The sequence below is a fragment of the Geotrypetes seraphini genome, chromosome 8, assembly GCF_902459505.1.
Source record: "Geotrypetes seraphini chromosome 8, aGeoSer1.1, whole genome shotgun sequence".
NCBI classification, from domain to species: domain Eukaryota; kingdom Metazoa; phylum Chordata; class Amphibia; order Gymnophiona; family Dermophiidae; genus Geotrypetes; species Geotrypetes seraphini.
This window is the reverse complement of record NC_047091.1, coordinates 62,609,161-62,634,324: the sequence shown is the minus strand read 5'-3', so window position 1 is coordinate 62,634,324 and position 25,164 is coordinate 62,609,161. Positions and strand designations below refer to the sequence as shown.

The 25,164-nt window shown below is 43.8% G+C and overlaps 1 protein-coding gene across 5 annotated transcripts in view; it reads left to right on the top strand.

The window, feature by feature from the left end:
* The window catches only part of MAP4K1 (mitogen-activated protein kinase kinase kinase kinase 1), a 176,053-nt gene that overhangs the window by 84,655 nt on the left and 66,234 nt on the right, over positions 1 to 25,164 (top strand). For all 5 annotated transcript variants that reach the window (XM_033956546.1, XM_033956543.1, XM_033956542.1 and 2 more), the window contains exons 7-11: positions 2,426 to 2,468; positions 5,529 to 5,601; positions 5,896 to 6,027; positions 15,736 to 15,798; positions 16,684 to 16,765. In XM_033956546.1, the coding sequence (XP_033812437.1) occupies positions 2,426 to 2,468; positions 5,529 to 5,601; positions 5,896 to 6,027; positions 15,736 to 15,798; positions 16,684 to 16,765 (393 nt within the window). The remainder of the gene's footprint in view (positions 1 to 2,425; positions 2,469 to 5,528; positions 5,602 to 5,895; positions 6,028 to 15,735; positions 15,799 to 16,683; positions 16,766 to 25,164) is intronic.

Sequence of the window (25,164 nt, the reverse complement as noted above, 5' to 3'; positions counted from 1 at the left end):
CTGTGTATCCGATATTTCTTTCTTTGTTTCACATCCAACATTTCTTTCACAATCCAACCCCATCCCCTTTGGGTCCAGGTCTCTCTCTCTCTCTTTTCCCTCTGTTACCCTCCCCAGATCCAGTGTCAATTCTCCTTTGTACCTTTGTTCCAGGTCTCCCTCTCTCTCCTCCTCTGTTATGATCTTGATCTCTCTCTTCTTCCTCAGGGTCTCTACCCCTCTGTCTGAACCTCCCATAGTCCTGCATCTGCTTCCTGTCTTTCCCCTTTGGTCCAGGCCTTCTTTTCTAGTCTCTCTTCTGCTTACAACCCCCCTTCCTCTGCCTCTTTCTCTCCTTCCTTCCTCCCTCCCTCCTTCCTATGTCTCCCTCACTGTCTTCCAGCCTTTGTCCCACCCCCTCCCCCGAAGCCTGCCTACCTCCCTCCCTCCCTGCTGCGCCGAAACCAGCCAGCCTGCCTGTCTGTTTGCCTCCCTCCCTCTGAAGCCTGACCTACCGCTGATTCTTCTGCTCCCCTCACCCGGTTTGCCGCCGCCGCCGCCGCCTGCTGCTGCTTCCTGCCTGCCGCCGCTGCAACCGCAACAACCACAGGAAAGGCATGTCCAGGCGCCATCCCAGAAGCGTTCTCTCTGACATCAATTCTGATGTCGGAGAGGAAGTTCCGGGCCAGCCAATCGCTGCCTGGCTGGCCTGGAACTTCCTCTCCGAAGTCAGAATTGATGTCAGGGAGAAGGCTTCTGGGCCGGTGCCTGGTCATGTCTTTCCTGTGGTTGTTGCGGCGGTGGGCAGGGAAGCAGAGAGAGAGCCCATTCTCCGTGATCACCTATTCCGTTATCCCCACTCACTGCTTCGGGATGCTGTATGTAGAAGTTATCCCCATGAACAGCTTCGGGATGCCGAAATGTACATTTCGGCATCCCGAAGCTGTTCATGGGGACAACGGGACAGGGGATCTGAAAAAGGGACGGTCCCGTTCAAAACGGGATGTATGGTGACATTACCCAAGGAGGGTGAATAGGCTTCTTCATGTACTTTCTTCCAAGGTTAATACAACATGTCCAGTCAAGATGATACAGAAGCAGGATAGACGTCATTACCGTGCTTATAACCTGCTTCTACATACTTTTTCTCAGAAGAGCTGATTCATCAAAGTTCCTTATGGCTCAGCAAAGATGGATTCAGTAAAATGGTGTCAGGCTTACCCAGGCCTTAAGCCTTTGAAAGGACAATGATGGAACACTTCTAGATGACCCCTTAGTTTTTATATGTTGCCCTCATCGACACTATATTCACACATCGTCTCCTAAAGCCCGTAGTATGGTACTGAATGAGTTACATCTAATAGTCATATGTCTTTTGAAGAGGAATAGGTGGGGTGTAGTGGATTTAGGGGGATTAGGTGGGGGATTTGGGGGATTAAGTGGATTTAGGGGGTACTGCTTAGTAGAATTTGGGAGGTGATGTTACAGTTGTGGGGATCTGTACGTAAGGAACATTTTTGTAATATACTGGAGGCTACAAGGGGGAAATTAGTAAATTGGTTTAAATTATGAGCTTTAACAAGCTCATAATTGAAAAAAAATAAAAATTAATTGGGAGATAGGTGCCTGTCTTCTTAGGCGCAATTCTACAAAAGATAAGCACCTATTGCATGGTGCCAAGTGATGCCTAACACCAAAGTAGGCGTGCTTAGGGGTGGAGAGTGACTTAGGCATTGCTAGGCATGATTCTTTAAAGAACTTAGGCGCCTATAATGTAGACCTGTAAAACCCTGGCCTACATTACAGCCGCCTAAGTTTTAAGTTAGGCGCTTAGATGGCAGTTATTGAACCAAGCTTAACAGCGCCCAACTTCAAGCGCCTATCTTTTTAGGCGCAATTACAGAATCCAGTCCTAAGAGCACAGGCTTTTAGCTTAATTCGGGGTGGTTGGATTAATCCTGTATTCCTTTCGTTCTATCATTCTGATTCCTTTCACCCACTGTGATTTGCTATTTTTATTTCTTAAACAGATTTCCATATACTATATACTACTACATACAGAGGTTAGGAGGAGCAATATAGATAGGGGGTGGGGATGGGGATGGAGTTACAATGGTACAAACTATTGATGTTGAACTTTTCCATTACTGTATTAGTTTAAATCTTGATATTTTCTTTATTGTATAGCAAACAATGTTGGATGATTTTCTTCTATTTTTTTAATCAATAAAATCCATTGAAATCATATTTTGTTTTCACCTGTCTTGGGAGGCTGCTGCATGCATCTGCCACATTTTTGTGCAAAAATATTTCCCATCATTATTCCTATCTCCTTTGACCCTCAACCCCTGACCTCTTGTTATAGAATATCCATTCTGTTCAAAAGTATTTGCTTGTTGGCAATTAATATGTCTCTGCTGCTGACACGGTGTAACTCTTATTTCAGGGAGCAAACATCCTCATTAATGAGCTGGGAGACCTGAAGTTAGGTGAGCTTGCCCCCCTCCTCTTTTATCCCCTTATCCTGCCTGCTCTTCTTCTTCCTTGGGGAATGCAATGTTGAGAACTGAGGCTGGGGGGGTCTTAATCTGTGTGTTTGCTCCACATTTAGACTGGCACGTGCTCATTCGGACTTACACAGGCTCACACTCACTCTAGCCTAAGTGTACTTGCACACATGAGCCAATCAGGGCCTTAAAACCTTCCCTGATGCATCCCAGAATGCACCGGGAAGGGGAAGGGCCGCCATTCTGGAGTGGCGAGCCTGCCAGACGGAGAGTGTAAGCATCCCTCTGGCCAGATTTTCTTCTGGAAAGTTATGGGGGGATGGGGCGTTTAAGGGTGCCAGGGGGGGACTACAGGTTTGGAGGTACCAGGGGGGTCTTCATGTGTAGGGGGTCTGGAAGGGGTGTTGCTGGTTGAATGGTGTGATAGGAAAGTTCCGAGGGGGGTTGGCTGCAGGAGGGAGTGGGCATCCCTCCTGCCCAGCTGCTTTGGGAGGGGTTTGGAGGTTCGGGGGCAGGAGGGACTGGGCATCCCTCCTGCCGATTTTGGCGGGACTTCTAGGGAGTCTCCTGTCACAGCTGCTCAGCTGATTGCGGCAGGGGTATTTCCTTGCTGTGATCAGCTGATAGCAAGGGATCCCTCGATCAGGCAGGTACAATTCTCTAACCGGTGCCTGTGACATGGACGCCAGTTAGAGAATCGGGACAGTTAGGCGGTGTTAGGCATCTGTCCGTTAGGGCAGATGCGATTCTGTGTAGGACTGGTCAAGATGTTACCATATTTTTCCCCCATAATTCTATTGCATTGCATGCCCCTGGTCATCTCACATTGCATGGATGTTGCCAAATTCTGCCCTCATTGTATCCTCAAATAAATCTAATCTAATCTAAAATGGACACTTTTAATTTAATTTAATTCTTATATACCGCTAATAATTGTGAGATTTCTAAGCGGTTTTCAAAAATGATGCATTAAAAGATACAATAAATAAAATAAATAAGATAGGTACTTGGAAATTCCCTAACTATCCCAAAGGCTCACAATCTAACTAAAGTACCTGAAGAAACAATTTATGAAAAGTAAAAATAAAATTATAAAGACAGAGATAGAGATAGAAATGAATATTCTAACAAGTAATGAATAAATAAGTTAAAGATAGAATTAAAAATAATAAAACGCTAGCCGCGCATGCGCACTCAACTGCGTGCTTCTGTGATCCCTGTTCTGTGAGATGTAGGTCCGTGGCTTTGCAGGAGTGCGCATGCGCGAGTCCCCAGCCTTACTTAAGTTTCCAGCACCTATCACTCGCCGCTAGCGCTGGACTTCCTGCTCTCCGTGTCGGGTCCTCTCACCCTACCTCGGACTTAAACTGCTGTTGTGAGACATGTCAGGCGGGGATTGACAGAGAAGCCGCGGCACCTTTTCAAACCCTCCCCAGCACTGCCGCCATCGTTGCTAAGTTTTTAAAGTCCAGAAAAGCCGTCGGCTGTGAAGTATGCAGGTGGCATACTTCACGGCTGATGGCTTTTCAAACCGCCCCCCCCCCAGCACCGCCGCCATCATCGGTAAGTTTTTTTTTGTTTGTTTTTTTTTAAACATGGTAGTCCAACGGTATCCCTACCTCGCTCTCGCGGCTGCCAACGCTGGAGGGAGCTTTGTTGTTAAGGCCTGGCTTCTTCGGGCAGCAGCAGCATTTAAAATTTGCTGCTGTTGCCGACTTCAGGCGGGTCCTGCCTACTTCCTGTTTTCATGAAGACAGGACCGGCCAGAGAGGAAGACCTGAAGCCTGGCAACAGCAATGAATTATGAATGCTGCTGCTGCCCGATGAAGTTCAAGGAGGAAAGGGAGCAGAGGGGGAGAGAATGGCTTAGAGGGAAGAAGACATGGCAGGGCATGCAGGGAAGGAGGAAGGTATGCCACACCAAGTGAAAAGGAAGGGGGAAAGGAAGGAGGAGATGCCATATGGAACAGAGAGAGAGAGAAGGCGGACACTGGATGGAAAGAGAAGAGAGGGCAGTGAATGGAAGGGGAAAAACAAGAGGGTGAACAGTAGATAAAAGGGGTGAGAGAGGGAGACAGACACTGAATGGAAGTGTGGGGGAGAGGAGGGACAGCCGCTGAATGGAAGTCTGAGGGACAGGGGGAGCAGACGTTGGAAAGAAGTGGGGAGAGAAAGAAAGACAGATAGTGGGAGGGAGGGAGACAAAGGAAAGAAAAAAGAGACAGGGGCAGGGAGAGAGACAGAAAGAAAGAAAGACAGCGGCAGAGAGAGACAGAAATAAAGAAAGACAGACAAACATATATTCTAGCACCCGTTAATGTAACGGGCTTAAAGACTAGTTAAAAATAATAATTAAAGTAAATAAAAAATAGAGATAAAAATAAGTATAGAGAAAAATAAAAATAAAATATATTCCAAAAAAGCATTAAGATCTGATGTTAAATAATCATAATAATTACAAGCCATCAACCCCAGTTCCGATGGCAATCATCTGGGGACCCGAGATTCCTCCAAGAACAGGCGACATCTCTGGCAAGGTAATCACCATCACTGCCGCACATGATGCGAAATCCTCAGAGGCAGTCCCTTCTACTTAACCTAAATGCAGCTCAAGGTGGATCACAAAAGGATAGAAGAGTTGGGTTACAATCCCATTACTTACAATATTGCCAAATAAATCAACTGGCTTGATCAAGATTTTAAGCGTGGCTTAACTACTTAATAATCTCTCTTAAAACTACATGGTAGTTTGTTCCATAAGTTAGAACCACTACCTACGATAGATCTAAACTAAAACTTAACCTTATATACTGGGTCTTCAACCAAAGGAAGCTCGACGCGGTTAACAATAAATTAAAAAATAAAGTAAACTGATCTCTTTCTGATAGATGGTTTCAGACATGTGGAGTTAGACAATATAACTAGTCTAATTAGCTTCCTGTGAAAATTCACCATGATATATATATGCCCACCTTGACTTACACTCACACAGATTCTTGGAAGGTGTTAAGTGATGCATGCTCTGTTTCTCTTTCCTTTCAGCTGATTTTGGCATCTCGGCACAAATCACTGCTACAATTTCCAGGAGAATGTCTTTCATTGGCACACCATACTGGTACAGTATAATGTGTACAAAGAAGTGTGTGTTTGGATTGATGACTCAGACTTTGGCCCCCCTTTTGTGAAGCCGCGTTAGACTTTTTTTTTAATCGCCGGCCGCAATGGTATTAGCTCCAACGCTCATAGGAAATCTATGAGTGTTGGAGCTTTTTCCACCGCAGCCGGCGATAAAGAAGCCTAACACGGCTACATAAATGGAGGAGGAGGGTTGTTTCCTCAGACACAATGAGTGTGCTTCTGTATCCATGTAGTTAGCGTGTATACTAATCACATGGTTTCCTCACTCCAGGATGGCCCCTGAGGTGGCGGCAGTAGAGTTGAAAGGAGGATATAATGAGCTGTGTGATATCTGGTCCCTCGGGATTACGGCCATTGAAGTGGCAGAACTGCAGCCTCCGATGTTTGACCTTCACCCGCTGAGGTAAACAAGGAGAGAGAGAATTAAATAAGGGAATGGGATGAGAATTAGGGCCTATTTCAGGAACATAAGTACATAAGCATTGTCATACTTGGACTGATCCAAGATCCATCAAGCCTAGTATGCTGTTTCCAACAGTGGACAATTCAGGTAACAAGTTCCTAGTAGATCTTATGCTGTTTATCCAAGTAATAAGCAGTGGATTTTCTCAAGTTCATCATAATATAATGGTTTATGGACTTTTCTAATCTAATCTAGTATTTATAAACTGTTTTCTCCCCCAATGGGCCCTGAGCGATTTACAGTAATACACTGAACTACAATAATGTTAACAAAAGAAAGAAAAAAAATGAAAATCTAACCCTAATTTTAAAAATGTTGGAGAAGATAGAGCTTTTATGAAAGGCATAATAAAAAAATTTGTTTCTTCACCAATAAAGGAAGTTCATTCCAAAACCCAACAGCAGTATATGAAAACAATGATGCCAGCACCTTTTTATGGCGAATGCTCCTGAAAGACAGAAAATTAATAGATAAGAATCTTTAGACCTCAAAGCTTTTCTGGCTGAAGGAAACGCCACTAAGGGGTTCATTTTCAAAAGAGAAAAAATGGCATAAAGTGGCATTTGGACATTTTTCCTGCTAAAATGTCGAAATCCCTATTTTCAAAACCCATATTTTAGACCAGGGGTGTCCAACCTGCAGCCCGAGGGCCGCATGCGGCCCAGTGAAGTATTTTGTGCGGCCCCGGTCGAGGGCAATGCAGTGTTTTCCTCTGCTGCCCCCGGGTGTTTACCGTCTTGCCGGCTCCCTCCTCTGTCTTGCCGCAGCTTTTGCGCTGCCCCAGAAACATTTTTTTTGGCCAATGCAGCCCAGGGAAGCCAAAACGTTGGACACCCCTGTTTTAGACGTTTTTCTAGGTTGGTCGTGCCTTGTTTGTCTAAATTCTAAGGGGGCATGTTGAAGGCATGTTTTGGATGGTCTTAGGATTTGGACATTTTGCAGTGATAAAACATTTAACAAAAAGTCCAGGGCACCATTAAGATGTTTGTGGCTAGACCTTTTTAAAATATGAATAAGGGCCAAAAAAGTACCCAAACTCACCACTGGAGGAATTAAGGCATGAACCCCCCCCTTACTCCCCCAGTGGTTACCATCCCCTGACACCTCCCAAAGATGTGAAAGAAACAGTACATTTAAAACAGAGGAAAAAAGACCTCAAAAAACCCCTGGAATATGATCAAACAGACCATAGCCAATTGGGGTTGGTTTTCATCACTGGTCAAAAAACCCCTGTGTAGTTTTTTAATTTTTTATGTGATATTAAATTTATTCTTATCAAATATGTGCTATATTTTTATAATATTTTTTTGAATGTTAGAATATCAAAAAAAAATTTTATATCAAAATCTCTCTTATTTATGATTGAGCTTGAAAGAACCAGCAGCTCTAAGTAAAATTCAATGTTTAAGAAAACACATTGCTTTTAAATATCAAGCACTTATCTTAGTGACCCGACGGAGGTCCCATCTGTTTCGCTCCAACGGGCTTCTTCGGGGGTAACAACAGAGCTTGTGTGGTGCCGGTACAAAAATTTTTTTCAAATTGCTCACATATTCTTAATTTGCTGCCATGGTGAGGATTGCTGCATGGCAGCAAATTAAGAATATGTGAGCAATTTGAAAAAATTAAAAAACTACACAGGGGTTTTTTGACCAGTGATGAAAACCAACCCCAATTGGCTATGGTCTTTTTGATCATATTCCAGGGGGTTTTTGAGCACTTTTTTCCTCTGTTTTAAATTTACATTATATGTAATAATCGGGTGATCCACATTGCTTGTTGATCTTTGTATCGTTTCCTGGACACTCAAGTACGTTTCCATTCAATATTTCAGAAACAGTACATACCAGTAGGATTACCAGACGTCTGGATTTCCCCGGACATGTCCTTCTTTTGAGGACATGTCCGGGAGTCTGGATGGCTTTTCAAAACCCGGCACTTTGTCCGGTTTTTGAAAAGCTTCTAAGACCTCGCCATCGGGGAGGAGGGCATGCGCGCATGCCCTCCTTCCTGGCAAGAGCAGGCACTGAGGGGCGTGGCTAGGGTGGGACTGGGGCATAACTGGAGGCAGGACTGGGGGCGGGTCTAAGGGGTCTGGATTTTCCAAACGGAAAATCTGGTAACCCTACATACCAGCCTGTATTACAGTTTCAGATGGCCACACAGACATCTGAGCAGAGCAGAGGGGCACTCTAGGGCATTGGTCTCAAACACGCGGCCCGCCAGGTACTATTTTGAGGCCCTTGGTATATGTATCATAATCACAAAAGTAAAATAAAATAGTTTTTTGATCATATGCCTCTTTAACTATAAATTACAATATTATTATTAAGACTTAGCCAAAAGGAAAGATTTATAAACTATAAAGAGTTTTACCTCATGCAAAATTGTCATTTCTTTAATAAGACAGTAACTATTTTTTCTGAGGCCCTCCAAGTACCTACAAATCCAAAATGTGGCCCTGCAAAGGGTTTGAGTTTGAGACCACTGCTCTAGGGGGTACTGCAGTGAACGTCGCATTAAAATAACCTGCTTATATTATATGGTGAGTTTTCCAAAACTTACTGTACCTATATAAAGATGACACCTGCAGACATAAGGGCTATTGTGGTGTTCAGGCGGGTATAGTAAATTTTGGCTGGGTTTTGGAGGGCTCATCATACAATGTAAGCTATTTATAGTGACATGTGTGCCTAGGACTGTGAAATGTGACAGTCACTACAGGATCTCCTCTGTTCTGCTGAAATGTCTCTGTGGCCACTGCTAAAATGATGGCTGCTTGTATGTCCCAATGGCTTGTTTGTGTGCGTTTTTCTTTTGGACATGGGTTGTTCTTGTTTTTTTTAAATGATCTTAAAAAATAGATGCACTGAACACAAAAAGTCTAGAAATGGTTATTTTTTAAAATAAAAAACATTTTGCCATTTTGAAAATAGTCATTTTATTTACATGATTTTTGGATGTGTTCCCAAAACGTCTAAACTTGGACTGGGGTGTCCTATTGAAAATGCCCCTCTGAGTCAAAGTTTCAGGACCCAAATCATTAAACACTTCTCTTTTAGGAACTTAGCCAAACCATTTTTAAACCCTGTTAAGCTGACTGATTTTAACACATTCTCTGGCAACAAATTTAAAATTTACTACTTAGTAGCTTCATTGCATGTCCCCTAGTACCTGTATTTCTGGAAAGAGTGAACAAGTGATTCACATTTACTCATTTTACTCTACTCAGGAAGGGCTGTGGCTCACAGGCTGAGCTGCTGCCCTTGTACCCAGAGCTTGTGAGATAAAATCCCAGTACTGCTCCAGTGCCCACCAGCAACAAAAAGGTGGTATACAAGTCTCCATTCCCTCCCCTTCAGCTGTCTCTTCTCCAAGCTAAAGAGATCTAACCTCTTTTGCCTTTTTTCATAGGGAAGCCATCCCATCTCCTTTAATATTTTCATCACCCTTCTCTGTATCTTTTCTAAAAGATGTCTATTCCCTGTCACTTTAGGACAGTGAAAGAAGGGCCTATATGTTTTTTCTGTAGTAGAAACCCAAAGAGATGTGTCACTTGTCTGTCTCTGTATTAGGCAGTGTTCTTGGTGTCTGTTGTCTGGCTTTCATTATGCCCACGATAAGGATTCACCCTGAGATCTTGAGAGTGTGGGTGTTGAATAAAGAGCAAACCCAGGTTTCAGAATGAGCACAGCAATCAAAGAAGTCTTGTGAGGGAAGAGCAGAGCGCAAATGACAGGGGCAACCCCCCTCCTTCACATGTCTAATCTGGGACAGGAAGGAGATTCTCTGCATATACATCAACCTTTAAAAGCTCACATTTATGTTTTGCAGAGGAAGTTTTTAAATAGGATTATTTATTTTACAGTTACCAAACAGCTCCAAAAAAAGGAGGGCAGATTGAGACATCTGTGTTTTACTTCTATTGCTGTCGATGGAAGTAAAACCCCGATGTCTGAATCCATCTTCCTTTTTCTGGAGCCATATGGTAACCCTATGTTTTGGACTATGTTTGCTTATAGACTTTACCATAGAAAATCCTAACTTCAGATGAGAATGTGTTAATCTGTAGCAGCAGAAGGGAATGTTGAGGATAGATAAAGCAAAGCATTTCTTGTCAGGATAAGAGACAGTATGGACTAAATTCAATAACCTTCCTGATCATGTCCGATCCATATGTGATCCGTGACAGGCCGACTGATCCACAACAGGTCCTTATTCAAATGAGAGCGATCAGAGGATCGTCCCCCCCCCCCCCCCCCCCCCGATCACACAGATCGCTAGAGAGTGATCCTGACACATTCGCAGACAATTTTCTTTGCCTGTAGATGATCTGCGCATGCGCTGGCCCTCCATGCCCGACAGACCTGGAAACTTTTTTTTTACTTCGCGAGCCCATGGTTTTAACCCGCGTTAAACCTGCGGTTTAAAATCATGGGCTCGCACTGCAGGGGCGAACAGAAGAGTCGGGGCAGAGAGCAGGAGAGTCGGGGCAGAGAACGAGGCGACAGAGAGCAGGAGAGTCGGGGCAGAGAGCACGGCAGCTGAGAGCAGGAGAGTCGGGGCAGCCAAGAGCAGAGGGTGAGGTGGCAGAGAGCAGGCTAATCGGGGCAGAGGGAGGGTAGCCGAGAGCAGGAGAGTCAGGGCAGAGAGCGGGGAGGCAGAGAGCAGGAGAATCAGGGCAAAGAGCAAGGTGGCAGAGAGCAGGATAATCAGGGCAGAGAGCAGGGTGGCCGAGAGCAGGAGAGTCAGAGCAGGAGAGTCGGGGCAGAGAGAGGGCGGCAGAGAGCAGGAGAGTTGGGGCAGAGAGCAAGGTGGCAGAGAGCAGGATAATTGGGGCAGAGAGCAGGGCGACCGAGAGCAGGAGAGTCAGGGCAGAGTGCAGGGGTTTTTAAACAAGCAACTGGTCCTCAGCAATCGCTTGTTTTTTGATCAGGCAGCCCAGTTGGTGTTCCTGAAATTGTGTTGTGAATCGCATCCTTCCGACTTTGCATGCCGTTCCCCCTCATTTGCATGCACGGATCGGATTGGATCAGAGGATAATTGGCACAGAGGTTAGTGAATCGGGTCGGAGGAAAATTGGGTCAGTACACGAATGCAAATACGATTTGTGGGCTTGGTGAATCTAGCCCTATCTCTTTTAAGGAGAGTGGAGGTTTGAGAGAACAGATAAGTTTGCTTCAGGTGAAGAGTAGCCTGAAAAGATGAGGAGGGGGGAGAGGGGCCGATGCTCAAAACCTAACACCAGTGTTAAAGGTGATTAGCACCAGACTAGCGCTGCCACTAAATGCTCTAATGGTTTCAGGGCAAGTGCACTGGCGTAGTAAGGAGGGGGTGGTCTTTGTAAAGGGTGCAGGCACCCATCCTCCTCTCTGCCCCCCTCTTTCCCAATCCCCCTGCCACGCGTGTGTGCCCCTTCCCTTGTACCTCTTTAATTTTTCATGTGCGAGCAGCATTACGAACTTGCTGCCTGCGTCGGTATCGCCTCTCTCTGACATCACTTCTGGGCCCCACGCCTAGGAAATGACGTCAGTGGGATAGCCGACATAATGTGGGCAGCAAGTTCATGTTGTTGCTCTCGCCTGGAAAATTAAAAAGTTCCGGGGGAAAGGAACAGGGGTGCATCCATGGCAGTGGATGGTCGGGAAGGAGTAGGGGGCGGAGAAGAGGGCAGGGGGGGTGCCACTGCCACTGGCCCACCGCCCTGGGTGCCACTTACCCTTGCTACACCACTGGGCAAGTGGGTTCACAATGATCAGAGAGTTTACAATCTAATGGATCAATATTCAAAGTGTTCTGCTGGTTAAATCAATTGTGCCTGCCTATCTAGTGATATTCAGTGCATGTGACAGGACAGTGCATCAGGATATTAACACAAACCGCCCCTTCACTGTTCAGTTGGTGCTTGGGCAGAACCGGTACCTAGCCGGCTAGGGCAGCTAAACTGGTACAGCAAAAAGGCTATGGGCAGGAGCAATGCCCACTTACTCCAGCTCATTATGGTATGGCTCTGGCCTCAAAATAGACGCCATGACCTCTAGTGGCAGTGGGCATCGTTCCTGCCCAGAGGACCTCTTAGTCCAGGGTTATCAAATGTCCGGGTGTCCATGGGGATTTCCAAAACCCGACAGTTTGTCCTGGTTTTGGAAGACCCCCCCCAAGCTCAGGGTCGCACCTGGAGGGCTTCCGAGCATGCGCAGATGAGACATGATGTCAGCACATCGCATCCATGCATGCTCGGAGGCCCTCCAGACGCGGCCCCAAGCTCGGGGAAGAAGAGATGAAGTATGCGTGGGGGCGGGGCTGAGGGCAGAGTAGGGTGGAGCTGGGGCGGAGCAGGGTGGAATGGGATATGGCTGGGGTGGAACAGTGCAGGGCCATGTGTCCTCCTTTTTTTATAGATGAAATCTATTAACCCTACCTTAGAACAGTGTTTCCAAACTCGGACCTGGAGTACTCCCTTGCCAGACAGATTTTCTGCATATCCACAGTAAATATGCATGAAAGAGATATGCATACAATAAAGGCAGTGTATGCAAATAAATCTCAAGCATATTCATTGTAAATATCCTGAAAACCTGAATGGCAAGGGGATACTTCAGGTCCGAGTTCAGAAACACTGCCATAGACTGCAGGGATATCATAGGTAGGCATGGGGGTCCTATAAGTGTTGGAGAGTGAGGGCCTCTTTAGGGGGCTTTAATTGTTTTCAAGGGAGGGGGTTCAGGATCAAGGGGAGGGAGGAGGGAATTGGACAGGGTAAGGACACTTGCTTCACCTTATGAATATTGACTGGGATTCACATATGTTCTGTTGGCTAACGCATTCTGGCTTGGCCTGAGATATTTAGTGCTGGCACCCAGATGTGACCAAGCATTGAATATCTGGGCTTAATTCTGCCCGTGATGTTGAGTGCTTAAAAAAAAAATGCTCTCCATCACCAGCTGTATATTGACTGGTAAGTTTGTAATAAAGTAAGAACATATGAATAGCCATATTGGGGCAGACTGATGGTCTATCTCAGTGGTTCCCAACCCTGTCCTGGAGGACCATCAGGCCAATCGGGTTTTCAGGATAGCCCTAATGAATATGCATGGAGCAGATTTGCATGCCTGCCACTTCCATTATATGCAAATCTCTCTCATGCAAATTCATTAGGGCTAGCCTGAAAATCTGATTGGCCTGGTGGTCCTCCAGGACAGGGTTGGGAACCACTGGTCTATCTAGCCCAATCTCCTTTTTCTAACATGGTCAATTCAGGTCACAAAACCTGGCAGAATCCCAAAGAGTAAAAAGATTCTAGAATCCCAAAGAATAGTCAGATTCCAGAATCCCAAAGAGTAGCAAGATTCCATCCTACTTACTCCCAGGGATACTTGCAGCTTTCCCTATTTCTACCACTAGGTGGAGAGCGATGAGGAAAAAGCAAATGTGCTAAACAAATACTACTGCTCTGTGTTCAGGGAAGAAAATCCTGGAGAAGGGCCATGATTGGCTGGCAAAGTTACACATGAGAATGGAGTGGATATTGCATTGTTCACAAAAGAAAGTGTTTATGAACAACTTGAAAAATTTAAGGTGGATAAAGCCATGGACCGGACAGGATCCATCCCAGGATACTGAAGGAGCTAAGAGAGGTTCTAGTGGGTCCTCTTAAAAATTTGTTCAATAATTCCTTGGAGAAAGGAGAGTTTCCATGGGATTGGAGAAGAATGGATGTGGTCCCTCTTCACAAAAGTGGTCACAGAGATGAAACAGAACTACAGATCGGTAAGCCTCACTTTGGTTATTGGAAAAATAATGGAAGCATTGCTAAAGAAAAGGATAAAGAACTTTCTAGAATTCAATGGGTCACAAGATCTGAGGCAAAATGGTTTTACTCAAATTAAATCGTGCCAAACGAATCTGATCAGATTCTTTGACTGGGCGACCAGAGAATTGGATTGAGGACATGCACTAGTTGTAATTTATATAGATTTGGCACGGTTCCTCACAGGAGACTCTTGAATAAACTTGACGGGCTGAATTTAGGACCCAAAGTGATGAACTGGATTAGAAACTGGTTGACAGACAGACAACAGAAGCTGGTGGTTAATAGAATTCACTTGGAGAAAGGAAAGGTGAATAGTGGAATGTCTCAAGGATCGGTGTTGGGGCCAATCCTGTTCAATATGTTTGTGAGCAACTTTGCTGAAGGGTTAGAAGGTAAGGATTGTCTTTTTGCAGATGATACCAAGACTTGTAACAGAGTGAACATCCAGGAGGGAGTGGAAAACATGAAAATGAATCTGCAAAAGTTAGAATGGTCTAATGTTTGGCAACTAAAATTCAGTGCAGAGTAGTGCAGATTGATGCTCTTGGGGAGTAGAAATCAGAGGGAGTCATATGCTTTAGGATGTAAGAGGCCCCACTTGGAGTACTATGTTCAATTTTGGAGGCCATATTTGGCTAAAGATATAAAAAGACTTGACGTGCTCCAGAAGAAAGCAATGAAATGGTATGGGGCTTGAGCCAAAAGGCCATAGCCCCAGGTACGTTAGATAGATTGTGAGCCCACTGGGACAGAGAGAGAAAATGCTTGAGTACCTGATTGTAAAAACCGCTTAGATAACCTTGATAATCCTAATAAACTTGAAACTATGAGAAGAGACTGGAAGACTTGAATACGTATACTCTAGAGCAGGGGTCTCAAAGTCCCTCCTTCAGGGCCGCAATCCAGTCAGGTTTTCCCCAATGAATATACATTGAAAGCAGTGCATGCATATAGATCTCATGCATATTCATTGGGGAAATCCTGAAAACCCGACTGGATTGCGGCCCTCAAGGAGGGACTTTGAGACCCCTGATCTAGAGGAAAGGAGACACACGGGATATATGATACAGACATTTAAATACTTGAAAAGTATTAATACAGAAACAAATCTTTTCCAGAGAAGGGAAAATGGTAAAACTAGAGGGTATGAATTGAGGTTGCAGGGTGGTAGACTTAAGGGTAATGTTAGGAAATTCTTTTTCACCCAGAGATATGAAATAAACCCCAAGTTTTTACATCTACCCCACATCCAGCATCTCTCTTCCTCTCTATTCCGCAACCTCCTGGCATCTGCCCTCTTATCTCTGAATCCCATCTCTCTCTGGTGTACCTTACAGGCATCCCCGGCGCTAGCAGAGATTCATTTTTGCTGCTGGTACCGGCACCCCAGACTTCTTTTTGCCATGTCCCACCACTGCTGATGTCACTTGCTGTTTCCTGTGCAGCGAGATGTAGAGGGAAGCCTGGGGTCCAGCAACAGCAGCAAAAATGAATCACTGCTGGTGCTGAGGGTGCAGGGTGAGAAGTTTGGAGATAGGAAGGCAGATGCCGAGAGGCCACAGAGATTAGAGGAGGAGAGGGCAGTGTGGTACTGTCACTGGCCCACCTGTAGATATGCTACTAGGGTAGCATATAGTGCAGTTAGGTGCCTAACTGCCATTTCCCCCCCTGCTTAGACACCCATTTTCCATTTGTGCACCTAAATATACATTGTCGCACTATATAGAATTAGAGGGCTGATGTTTTAACTAGTTGCTGAAATACAGTGTTGGACAGACTTATGATTTAGCTGGTGGAAGAACACACATAGAAATGGTCTGTGCTCTGTCTTTCAGGGTTCTCTTTCTCATGTCAAAAAGTGGCTACCAACCCCCAAGGTTGAAAGACAAATGCAAGTGGTGAGTACCTGATACCGAGTTAGCATCTATTAGTAGTCTGCTTCTTGTCACTTTCCCCAGATTCTAGATATGGTGCCCAGATTTGCATGGCCAAATCTGTGTGGGCGCCCAAGATGCATGTGCAAATTTATTGAATAACAAGCCTCCTGTAGTTTCCTTACACTGCATGGATATTGCTGTATTCTCCTCTTGCAAATTCCTTATACAACACGAATGTTGCTGTATTTTTCTCCTGTGATTTCGTTACACTGCATGGATGTTGTTCTGTTATCCGCCTGCAGTTTCCTTTCACTGCATGGATATTGCTGTATACTCCTCCTGCAAATTCCTTATACAACACGGATGTTGCTGTATTTTTCTCCTGTGATTTCCTTACACTGCATGGATGTTGCTGTATTATCTGCCTCCAGTTTCCTTGCACTGCATGAATGTGCTTTATTCTCCAGTTTCTTACACTGCATGGATGTTGCTGTATTATCCGCTTGCAATTTCCTTGCTCTGCATGGATATTGGTGTATACTCCTCCTGCAAATTCCTTATACAACACGGATGTTGCTGTATTTTTCTCCTGTGATTTCCTTACACTGCATGAATGTTGCTCTGTTATCCGCCTGCAGTTTCCTTGCACTGCATGAATGTGCTGTATTCTCCTTCTCTGGTTTCTTACACTGCATGAATGTTGCTGAATTCTCCTTTTGTGGGTTGTTTTTTTTTTACACTATATGGATGCTGCTGAATTCTCCTACTGTGATATCTTCGCACTGCACAGATGTTGCTACATTCTCCTCCTGCAGTTTATTCCCACTGCATGGATGTTGCTGTATTTTCCTCCTACAGTTTCCTCCCACTGCACGGATATTGCAGTATTGTCCTTCTGTTTTTCAGGTCAGCAGCATTTCATAACTTTCTTAAAGTGACGCTGATGAAAAATCCCAAGAAGAGACCCAGTGCTTCGAAAATGCTGAGTGTAAGTATGTGGGTGTTAGGGGAGAGAGGAGGATCCTTCAGTCCATCCTGCCAGGGTCCCATGGGCTCCATCAAGTCAAAAGAATTGCAATAACAGTGATTATGGAGGGAGAAAAGATCCAATGGTAACACAGTGCAGAAGAAATGGCTCCTTCTTCTCTCTGGTACTGCTCAGTGACATTTTATTTTTAAAATATTTGTATTCCACTCAATCTAAACAATTCTCTGCGGATTCCACTTTCAAGCATACACAGTAATTCAACAACACATAAAAAGATCTTGTTTTAAAAAAAATTTAAAATATATTTTTGTTAATTTTTTCAGATAAATACATCAAATACATAAATTACTACACATACATTAATTATATTCAATATAGTAATGAAGACAATCAAAATAAAGGAAAAAGATAAAAAGATCTAACAGTAACATTATAAAAATTGTAAAACCAAAATAAAATGCAATCAATGAGAACAGACACAATACAAAAGATGATCTGCTGTACCTGACTCATAGAGCCGCTCTCTTACTGAAATAAGAGGATTCACCACAAGATAAGAAGATACCGCTGATTAGCTGAGGCATTCCTTATGATCAGTGGGCGTGTAATATGTCTCCCTCCAGGCAAATGGAGGCTAATTCTATAACTGGTGCCTTTATGCCACCAACAAAAGAAAATGAAGAACAAAAATCTTGTGAAAAGTCAAACATATGAAGTGGGAATGACCAAAAACGAGAGCCATACATAATAAATGTCTATCAAAATGTCCTCGCTGACTATAGACGTAGTGTGCCTACAAGTTTGATGCTCACTTCTGATGATGTCAAGGAACAGATTTACAAGCTGGCAAAGAAGGGCCTGACTCCATCACAGATTGGTGTAATTCTTAGGGATTCTCATGGTGTTGCTCAAGTTCGCTTTGTTACTGGCAACAAGATCCTAAGAATCCTGAAGTCCAAAGGATTTGCCCCAGACCTTCCTGAGGATCTGTACCATCTCATCAAGAAGGCTGTAGCAGTTTACAAACATCTTGAGAGAAACTGAAAGGATAAAGATGCTAAATTCCGCCTGATATTGATTGAAAGCAGAATTCACAGGCTGGCTCATTATTATAAGATAAAGAGAGTACTTCCTCCCAACTGGAAATATGAATCCTCCACAGCATCTGCTCAGGTTGCATAAAATTCATCATTTGTGAATAAAAAATATAAATACGCTAGTCTTTAATCCTGTTACATTAACGGGTGCTAGAATAGATGTGTGTGTCTGTCTTTCTTTCTTTCTTTCTCTCTCTCCTTGGCCGTTTTCTATCTGTCTTTCTTTCTGTCTCTCTCTTTCCTTGGCTGTCTACTACCACCCCTTCCCTGCTCCCCCTGTCCAGCAGCAACCCTTCTCCCTTCGTTTTACCTCCCCCCTGTTCAGCAGCACCTCTTCCCTGCTCCCTAATACCTGCTCCCAAACTGCAGCTGCTTCCGTTGTGTGGTCCTATTAGAGTGAGTGAGTAAGGGAGGGGAGAATTGCCGGCGTGTTCTACCTGCTCCCAAACCATGGCCCCTTCTCCCTTCTCCATTGTGTGGTCCTCTTAGAGTGAGTAAAGGTGGGAGGGGGGAGTTGCCAGCGTGTTCTCCGCCTCCTTGCGTCCGTGGTCACAATTTCAAACTCCACATGCGCAGTAAGAGCCAGAAAACCGCCACAGGCTCGTTCTACTGGCATGGAGCAATGGATCACGAAGTTTGAAGTGTGCATGCACGCTTAGGGTTTTATTATAGTAGATTTTTACATTGTAAGAAAAAAAAAAAAATGTCCTCGCTGATTAAAGACAACTGAACCAAAATATCAAAAAATATTTCAAGCTATCGACTAGTAGAGGAGCATAAGTGCAGGAAGTGCGGTATCTCAGTCTGTAAAGGGTATGGCAAGCCCTTTAAAATATTATACTAGAACTTTGATGTTCATTTAAAAAGCAATTTTATAAGCTGACACCTAAATATATAGTAGGTGCCAACAATACCCATATGTTACAGATGCGACACAGCCGTGTTTCAGCTGAAGTGCTTGCCTCGGAGTCAAAGAATCCTTACTCCTTGCTGTGCTTTCTAGATAACCTATGTGATATGCACTCTAGGGTGCTCTACTGACTAATTCAACCGATACTATTTCTGTACGATCAGAGCAATGTTAAAGATTTTTTGACTCCTGAGAGGCACTTCAGCTGAAACATGGCTGTGTCGCATCTGTAGCATATGTGTGCAGCTACGTGATACTGGGTTCTAAGTTAGGAATCACTGCCCAGAAAAAGTATCTAGGTGGTATTGTTGATACCCTCAGATCAAAGTGCGGCGGTGGCAGCTAAGAAAGCAAATAAAGTGTTAGGAATTATCAGGAAAGGAATGGAAAACAAAGATGAAAATGTTATAATGCTCTTATATCGTTCTATGGTACAGCCGCAACTTGAATACTGTGTGCAGTTCTGGTCACTGTATATAATAAAAAGATATAGCAGAATTAGAAAAGGTACAGAGAAGGGCGACAAAATGATAAAAGGGATGGGATGATATGATAGAGGAAATAGGAAGTGACATCAGCAATGATGGGACATGGCAAAAGGATATGATAGAGGTCTATAAAATAATGAATGGAGTGGAAAGGGTAGATGTGAATCGCTTGTTCACTCTTTCCAAAAATACTAGGACTCGGGGGCATGCCATGAAGCTATTAAGTAGTAAATTTAAAACAAACCAGAGAAAATATTTCTTCATATAATGTGTAATTAAACTCTGGAATTCATTGCCAGAGAATGTGGTGAAATTAGTTAGCTTAGTATGGTTTTAAAAAAAATGCTTGGATAATTTCCTAAAAGAGAAGTCCATAGGCCATTATTGAGATGGCTTGGGGAAATCCACTGCTTATTCCTCGAATAAGCAGTATAAAATCTGTTTTACTCCTTGGGATCTTGCCAGGTACTTGGGACCTGGGTTGGCCACTGTTGGAAACAGGATACTGGGCTTGATGGACCTTCGGTCTGTCCCAGTATGGCAGCTCTTATGTTCTTATGTGAGCCAAGTATAAGATAATCAAGCCTTTGTGACATCACTGATGAGGTTGGCTCTTAGGCAATGGTGGAATGAGGCATTATGACATCACAGTCTCAGCTTTGGAATGTTGCTACTCTTTGGGTTTCTGCCAGGTACTTGGGACCTGGGTTGGCCACTTTTGGAAACAGGATACTGGGCTTGATGGACCTTCGGTCTGTCCCAGTACGGCAATTCTTATGTTCTTATTGGCACCTATGTTTAGGTAGATCCACAAAAGGTTAATCAGTTGAGAAAAAGACCATCCAAATGAATGTTATAAATATAATGGTCAAAATGAAGAAAAAGATCTCAGAATTGCCACTCCAAGGATCATAATAGTATCATCCATATAGGAATTGTGGCGTGGATATCTTTCATTGATCAAAAACCTTCATATATTTAAATATGACTAAATATGTCAATATTTATGAAATATATCTCTCTCTTGACTACTCAACAATTTGTAGCATTAGTAGTTTTTATAGAATTTTATGGAATTTTATATAACTTATTTTTTTATATTGTTTTTTCACTTATATCAAGAACTGTGCAAAACGCATGATACAAAATTGTGCAAATAGCAAAATAGCTTATTCAATAGTGCAAAAATAGCTGTGCAAAAAGCATAATCTCTAAAAAAACATCAAAAACAGCCATAATAAGGCACTTATCTTGCAACTTGATGTTGAAGAATTATTTCGCGGCTGTAAGTAGAACACCGCTTAAGCCCCATATACCGTATCCAACGGGAACCCGTTTCGCCACTGTCAGGCGGCTTCTTCAGGGTATTTGGTTAAACGGGCTAAAAATAAAAGCATGAAAGCATAATTAGTGATTAAATTTTAAAGATCTAACCAACAAAATGTAACACAGCGTACTTACTCAGAGCATAGATCATTCGGGTTGTTAATACACAAACCCACTCCAAAAAATGGCGCTTATAAACATAAGATGCTAGCACATGCGCGGTAAAGATTTATCCATTGTACTAATTTGAGGGGCCACTCAAACGCTGTCCTCTAGTGCCAAGACACTTGAGAAAAAGCACACCAGGCTCTGAGGGAATTGTGTTTTCTTTCATCTCTCCTAACTGCTGCTCTTCCTGAGGATTCTATCAGCTGGTTCAACACAGCTTTCCCTGTCCCTATATAACCTGTATAGCTTGTATAGCCTGCTTATTTAACTTGTACAAACTGCATGTCCAGCATGTCATAGATTGTTATAAACTGCACCTATAGCCTGTTACCGCATGTAAAACCACATGTATAGCCAATATACGCCTGACCCTGACCCTGTTCTAAGTTCTCCTATAGGACACTATTCAGTTGCTAAGTGCTTTCAATGTTAAGGGACGAGTGTAAAATTTAAGCCCTCTCCTTTACCTCTATACTAGGTATGCTAAGTCTGTCTAGTCCTCTCTCGATCTAGTTGTCTAGATCCTCTTCTTGCTTAGATATCAAGTTGCCTAGCTTTTAAAAAAAAAATAAAAAAAAAAAAAAAATATATATATATATATTTTCACAACCCAAAAGCTCACCAAAGGCTCACCAACCTCTCACCATGAAGCCACCCTCGTGACCCTTTCTCCTCCTACTTTGCTTTTCCCTCAACTCCACCCTCTGCGTAATACCTCCTTCTCCCGATCTTCTCAATTCCGCAAATACCAATATCTGCCCTGGCCTCAAAATCCCCACACTGATTCGCACCAGACCACATCCTCCCAAAAAAAACCCTTGAAGAATCAACCATGCTTCTTTAAAGTCTGTTTCCCCTGCCAATCTCCCCAACCTTGCCTCTGACTCGCTCACCCCAGTCCCAATGCTTTATTGCAACGCAAGATCCGCTTGCAACAAGATTCAAATTCTGAAGGACCTACTTGAGGATTCTGACCCTGGTTTCCTATGCATCACGGAATCATGGATTAAAAAAGATGACCTATTTACACAAAATGAACTCTGCTCCCATTGCTATCAAGGTCTCTTTTCACCTAGATCTAACCGTAAAGGAGGTGGCCTGGCAATTCTCTACAAATCCTTTTTCGATGTTCAGCTCCTTGAAAGGGGTTGCCACACCTCACTAGAATACATGCATGCTTCCGTCAACGATGAACTTCACCCTCACCCACTGGGCATCCTGCTCCTATACCGCCCACCTACCCCTTGGAACAACTCCTCCGAACTCGTCCTTGAGACTATAACAAACACCTTCCTCAAGTTCCAAAGATTATTGATCATCGGAGACATCAATCTCCACCTAGACGACATTACCAGCAAGGATACGATTGAACTTATTAGCTTCCTCACCTCCCTTGGCATCACCCCCCCTGCACCATCCCCAACCCACGAAAAGGGGCACACACTAGACCTCATTAGCTTCCTCGACCTTACCGCTCACAAGACGTCAATTGACGACACTCGCTGGGAACATGTCCCCTGGTCTGACCACTTCCTAGGGGCTTTCTGTCTCCCCATCTTTATGTCGTACCTTGGGGCTCCACCCCGTACTTCCAACCCCATTACCTTCCGCAAAAAAATCACAAGCTACTTGATCTGGTCTAAATTTCTCAATCTATTCTCCTCTGTCCCTAAGCCTGCAGATTCAGGTACTAATTGGCATAACTGGGTCGCTCTCTTCAAATCCACCTATCTTTCCCTCGCCCCCCTTTCCACTAAATCCATCTCCTATCCCCCGCAAGGCCCCTTGGTTCCTCCCATATCACATAGAGCTAAAACAGAAATGTCAAGCTTTGGAGCGCATATGGAAAAAATCAAAATGTCCTATAGACCAGTGGTTCCCAACCCTGTCCTGGAGGAACACCAGGCCAATTGGGTTTTCAGGCTAGCCCTAATGAATATGCATGAAGCAAATTTGTATGCCTATCACTTCCATCATATGCAAATCTCTCTCATGCATATTCATTAGGGCTAGCCTGAAAACCCGATTGGCCTGGTGTTCCTCCAGGACAGGGTTGGGAATCACTGCTATAGACAGACAGTCCTGGAGAGTCAATATCAAGCTGTACAATACAGCACTAAAAAAAGCAAGAAAGAACTTCTATGGTGACAAAATCTCCAGGTCCAACAATCAAAGCAGTACTCTATTCAACATCTGGCGCTCCCTAACCTCCCACCTTGCTCCCCTCCTCTCCCTCAGCCGATGTTCTAGCAAAATTCTTCAATGATAAGGTTTCTTCCTTGAGATGCTCTTTCCCTCCTTCAGTCTCTTACAACTCCCTAGTGCCCACCGATTTCACTCCCACCCTAATGGTCTCCAACCCTATCCCACTTGACAGATCCTGGACCACCTTTGAACGCGTATCTGAATCCCTGGTCCTCAATCTCTGCCTCAAACTGAAATCCTGTAATTGCTCCTTGGACCCATTCCCCTCCTACCTATACGAGAACATTCCCGCTCAGGCTATTTCTTCTATCACCATTCTCATAAACTCTGCCCTTCAGTCGGGCCATTTCTCCCCAGAAATGGGTCATATCCCCTTGACCCCACTACTGTTTGGAATCAATAGGCATCTCAGGAAACACCCATACCTAGTTCCGGGGATTTCTCGAATTCAGATCCTATCAAGTACTCAAAGATGATAATCTCTCCTTCAGCTGGAACAACAACTGCGGACTTCCCCAAGGCTCCCCGCTATCACCGACCCTCTTCAACATCTACCTCATCTCATTGGGACACCTACTACAGAGCTTAAATCTCACTTTCCACATTTACGCTGATGATATCACCGTTGTACTTCCACTATCCGATATTTCGCCGAATTTCATCATTCACCTATCTAATATCCTAAACCAAATAGAACTTTGGATGAAGGCCTTCAAACTCAAACTGAATGCAGAAAAAAACAAATTTTTCCTAGCCTCTCCCAATGAGCAGATAAAAGACAACAAGATTCACGTGAATGGCAAAGATTACGAAATTGTTCAATCTATTAAAATACTAGGGGTTACCCTTGACAGACATCTAACACTAGAAAAACACACTGATCTAATGTTCAAAAAATGTATCTCTACTCTTTGGAAACTTCACACCATCAAAAAATTCTTCGACGAATCATCCTTTCGTCTACTAGTACAAGCCTCCATCTTGAGTACTCTGGATTACTGCAACATCATATTTTTGGGAGCATACAAAAAGTCCCTCCACAAGCTAAGATTAATCCAAAACACCGCAGTCCGTCTCATCTTTGGACTAAAGAAATGGAACATATCTCCCCATATCTCCAAATACTTCACTGGTTGCCAGTAGAATCCAGAATACTTTTCAAGTTTGCCTGCATCAGCTTCAAAGCGATCTTCGGGATGCTACCAACTTACCTAGCTTCCCAATTCCTCACCTACTGCCCAAAAAAGACCTCCCGCAGAGCAAACCTCTTTACTTACCCATCCCTGAAATCATGTCACTACAAGAAGTACCTAAACAGAATGCTTTCTTTCCAGGCAGCCAAACTGAACACATGGCTAGCAAAACTAATACTCGAAGCCACATCATACGCTGACTTCAGAAAATCTCTGAAGACCCGTCTCTTCAACACCACCTAAGCTTTTCCCCCTCTACCAGTTATAATCCCCCTCGAAAAGTCCAACCCCTACCTTTTCCCTTCCTCCAACGCTTAATGCTGTATTCCTCTCTTACGCACATGGTATATATCCTGCTGTAAACAGCGTTGATCTCTTGTATCCTGTTCATATTGTAACATCCTGTATCTTATTGTAAACATCCTGTACCTGTTCACTTTGTAATATCCTGTATCTTATTGTAAACATCCCCTGTACCTGCTCTCTTTGTATTATCCTGTATCCTATTGTAAACATCTCCTGTACCTGTTCACTTTGTAATATCCTCTATCTTACTGTAAACATCCCCCAATATCTCATGCACATTGTAATTTCCTGTATCCTATTCATTGTAATATCCTACTTCTTATTCACATTGTAATGATCTTCCTGTATTCAGCTTTGATCTCTTGTACCTGCTCTGAACCCTTCGTTCTGTAACTTGACTCAAAATATCTCGACTCCTATCGCTAACTCCATTACTCTCTTTCCCTGTACCTTCTTGCAAGCTCCCCCAACTAGTTCTTTTTCATTACCTTTTCTTCTGGCAAACTGCCCCTTCCAGAAGTACCAACGCATCTTAGATATCATGTTCCAAAGCTTATGTATCTCAAATTCCTGGTTCCAATACTTAGCTCATATCTTGTTCAAACATATGTATCTTGTTGTAAACATATGTCTCCTGCTGTTAACACTGTACTCTCTCTCGGAACGACCCTCATTGCAAACCCTTCCATACCATCCAGCTATCGCC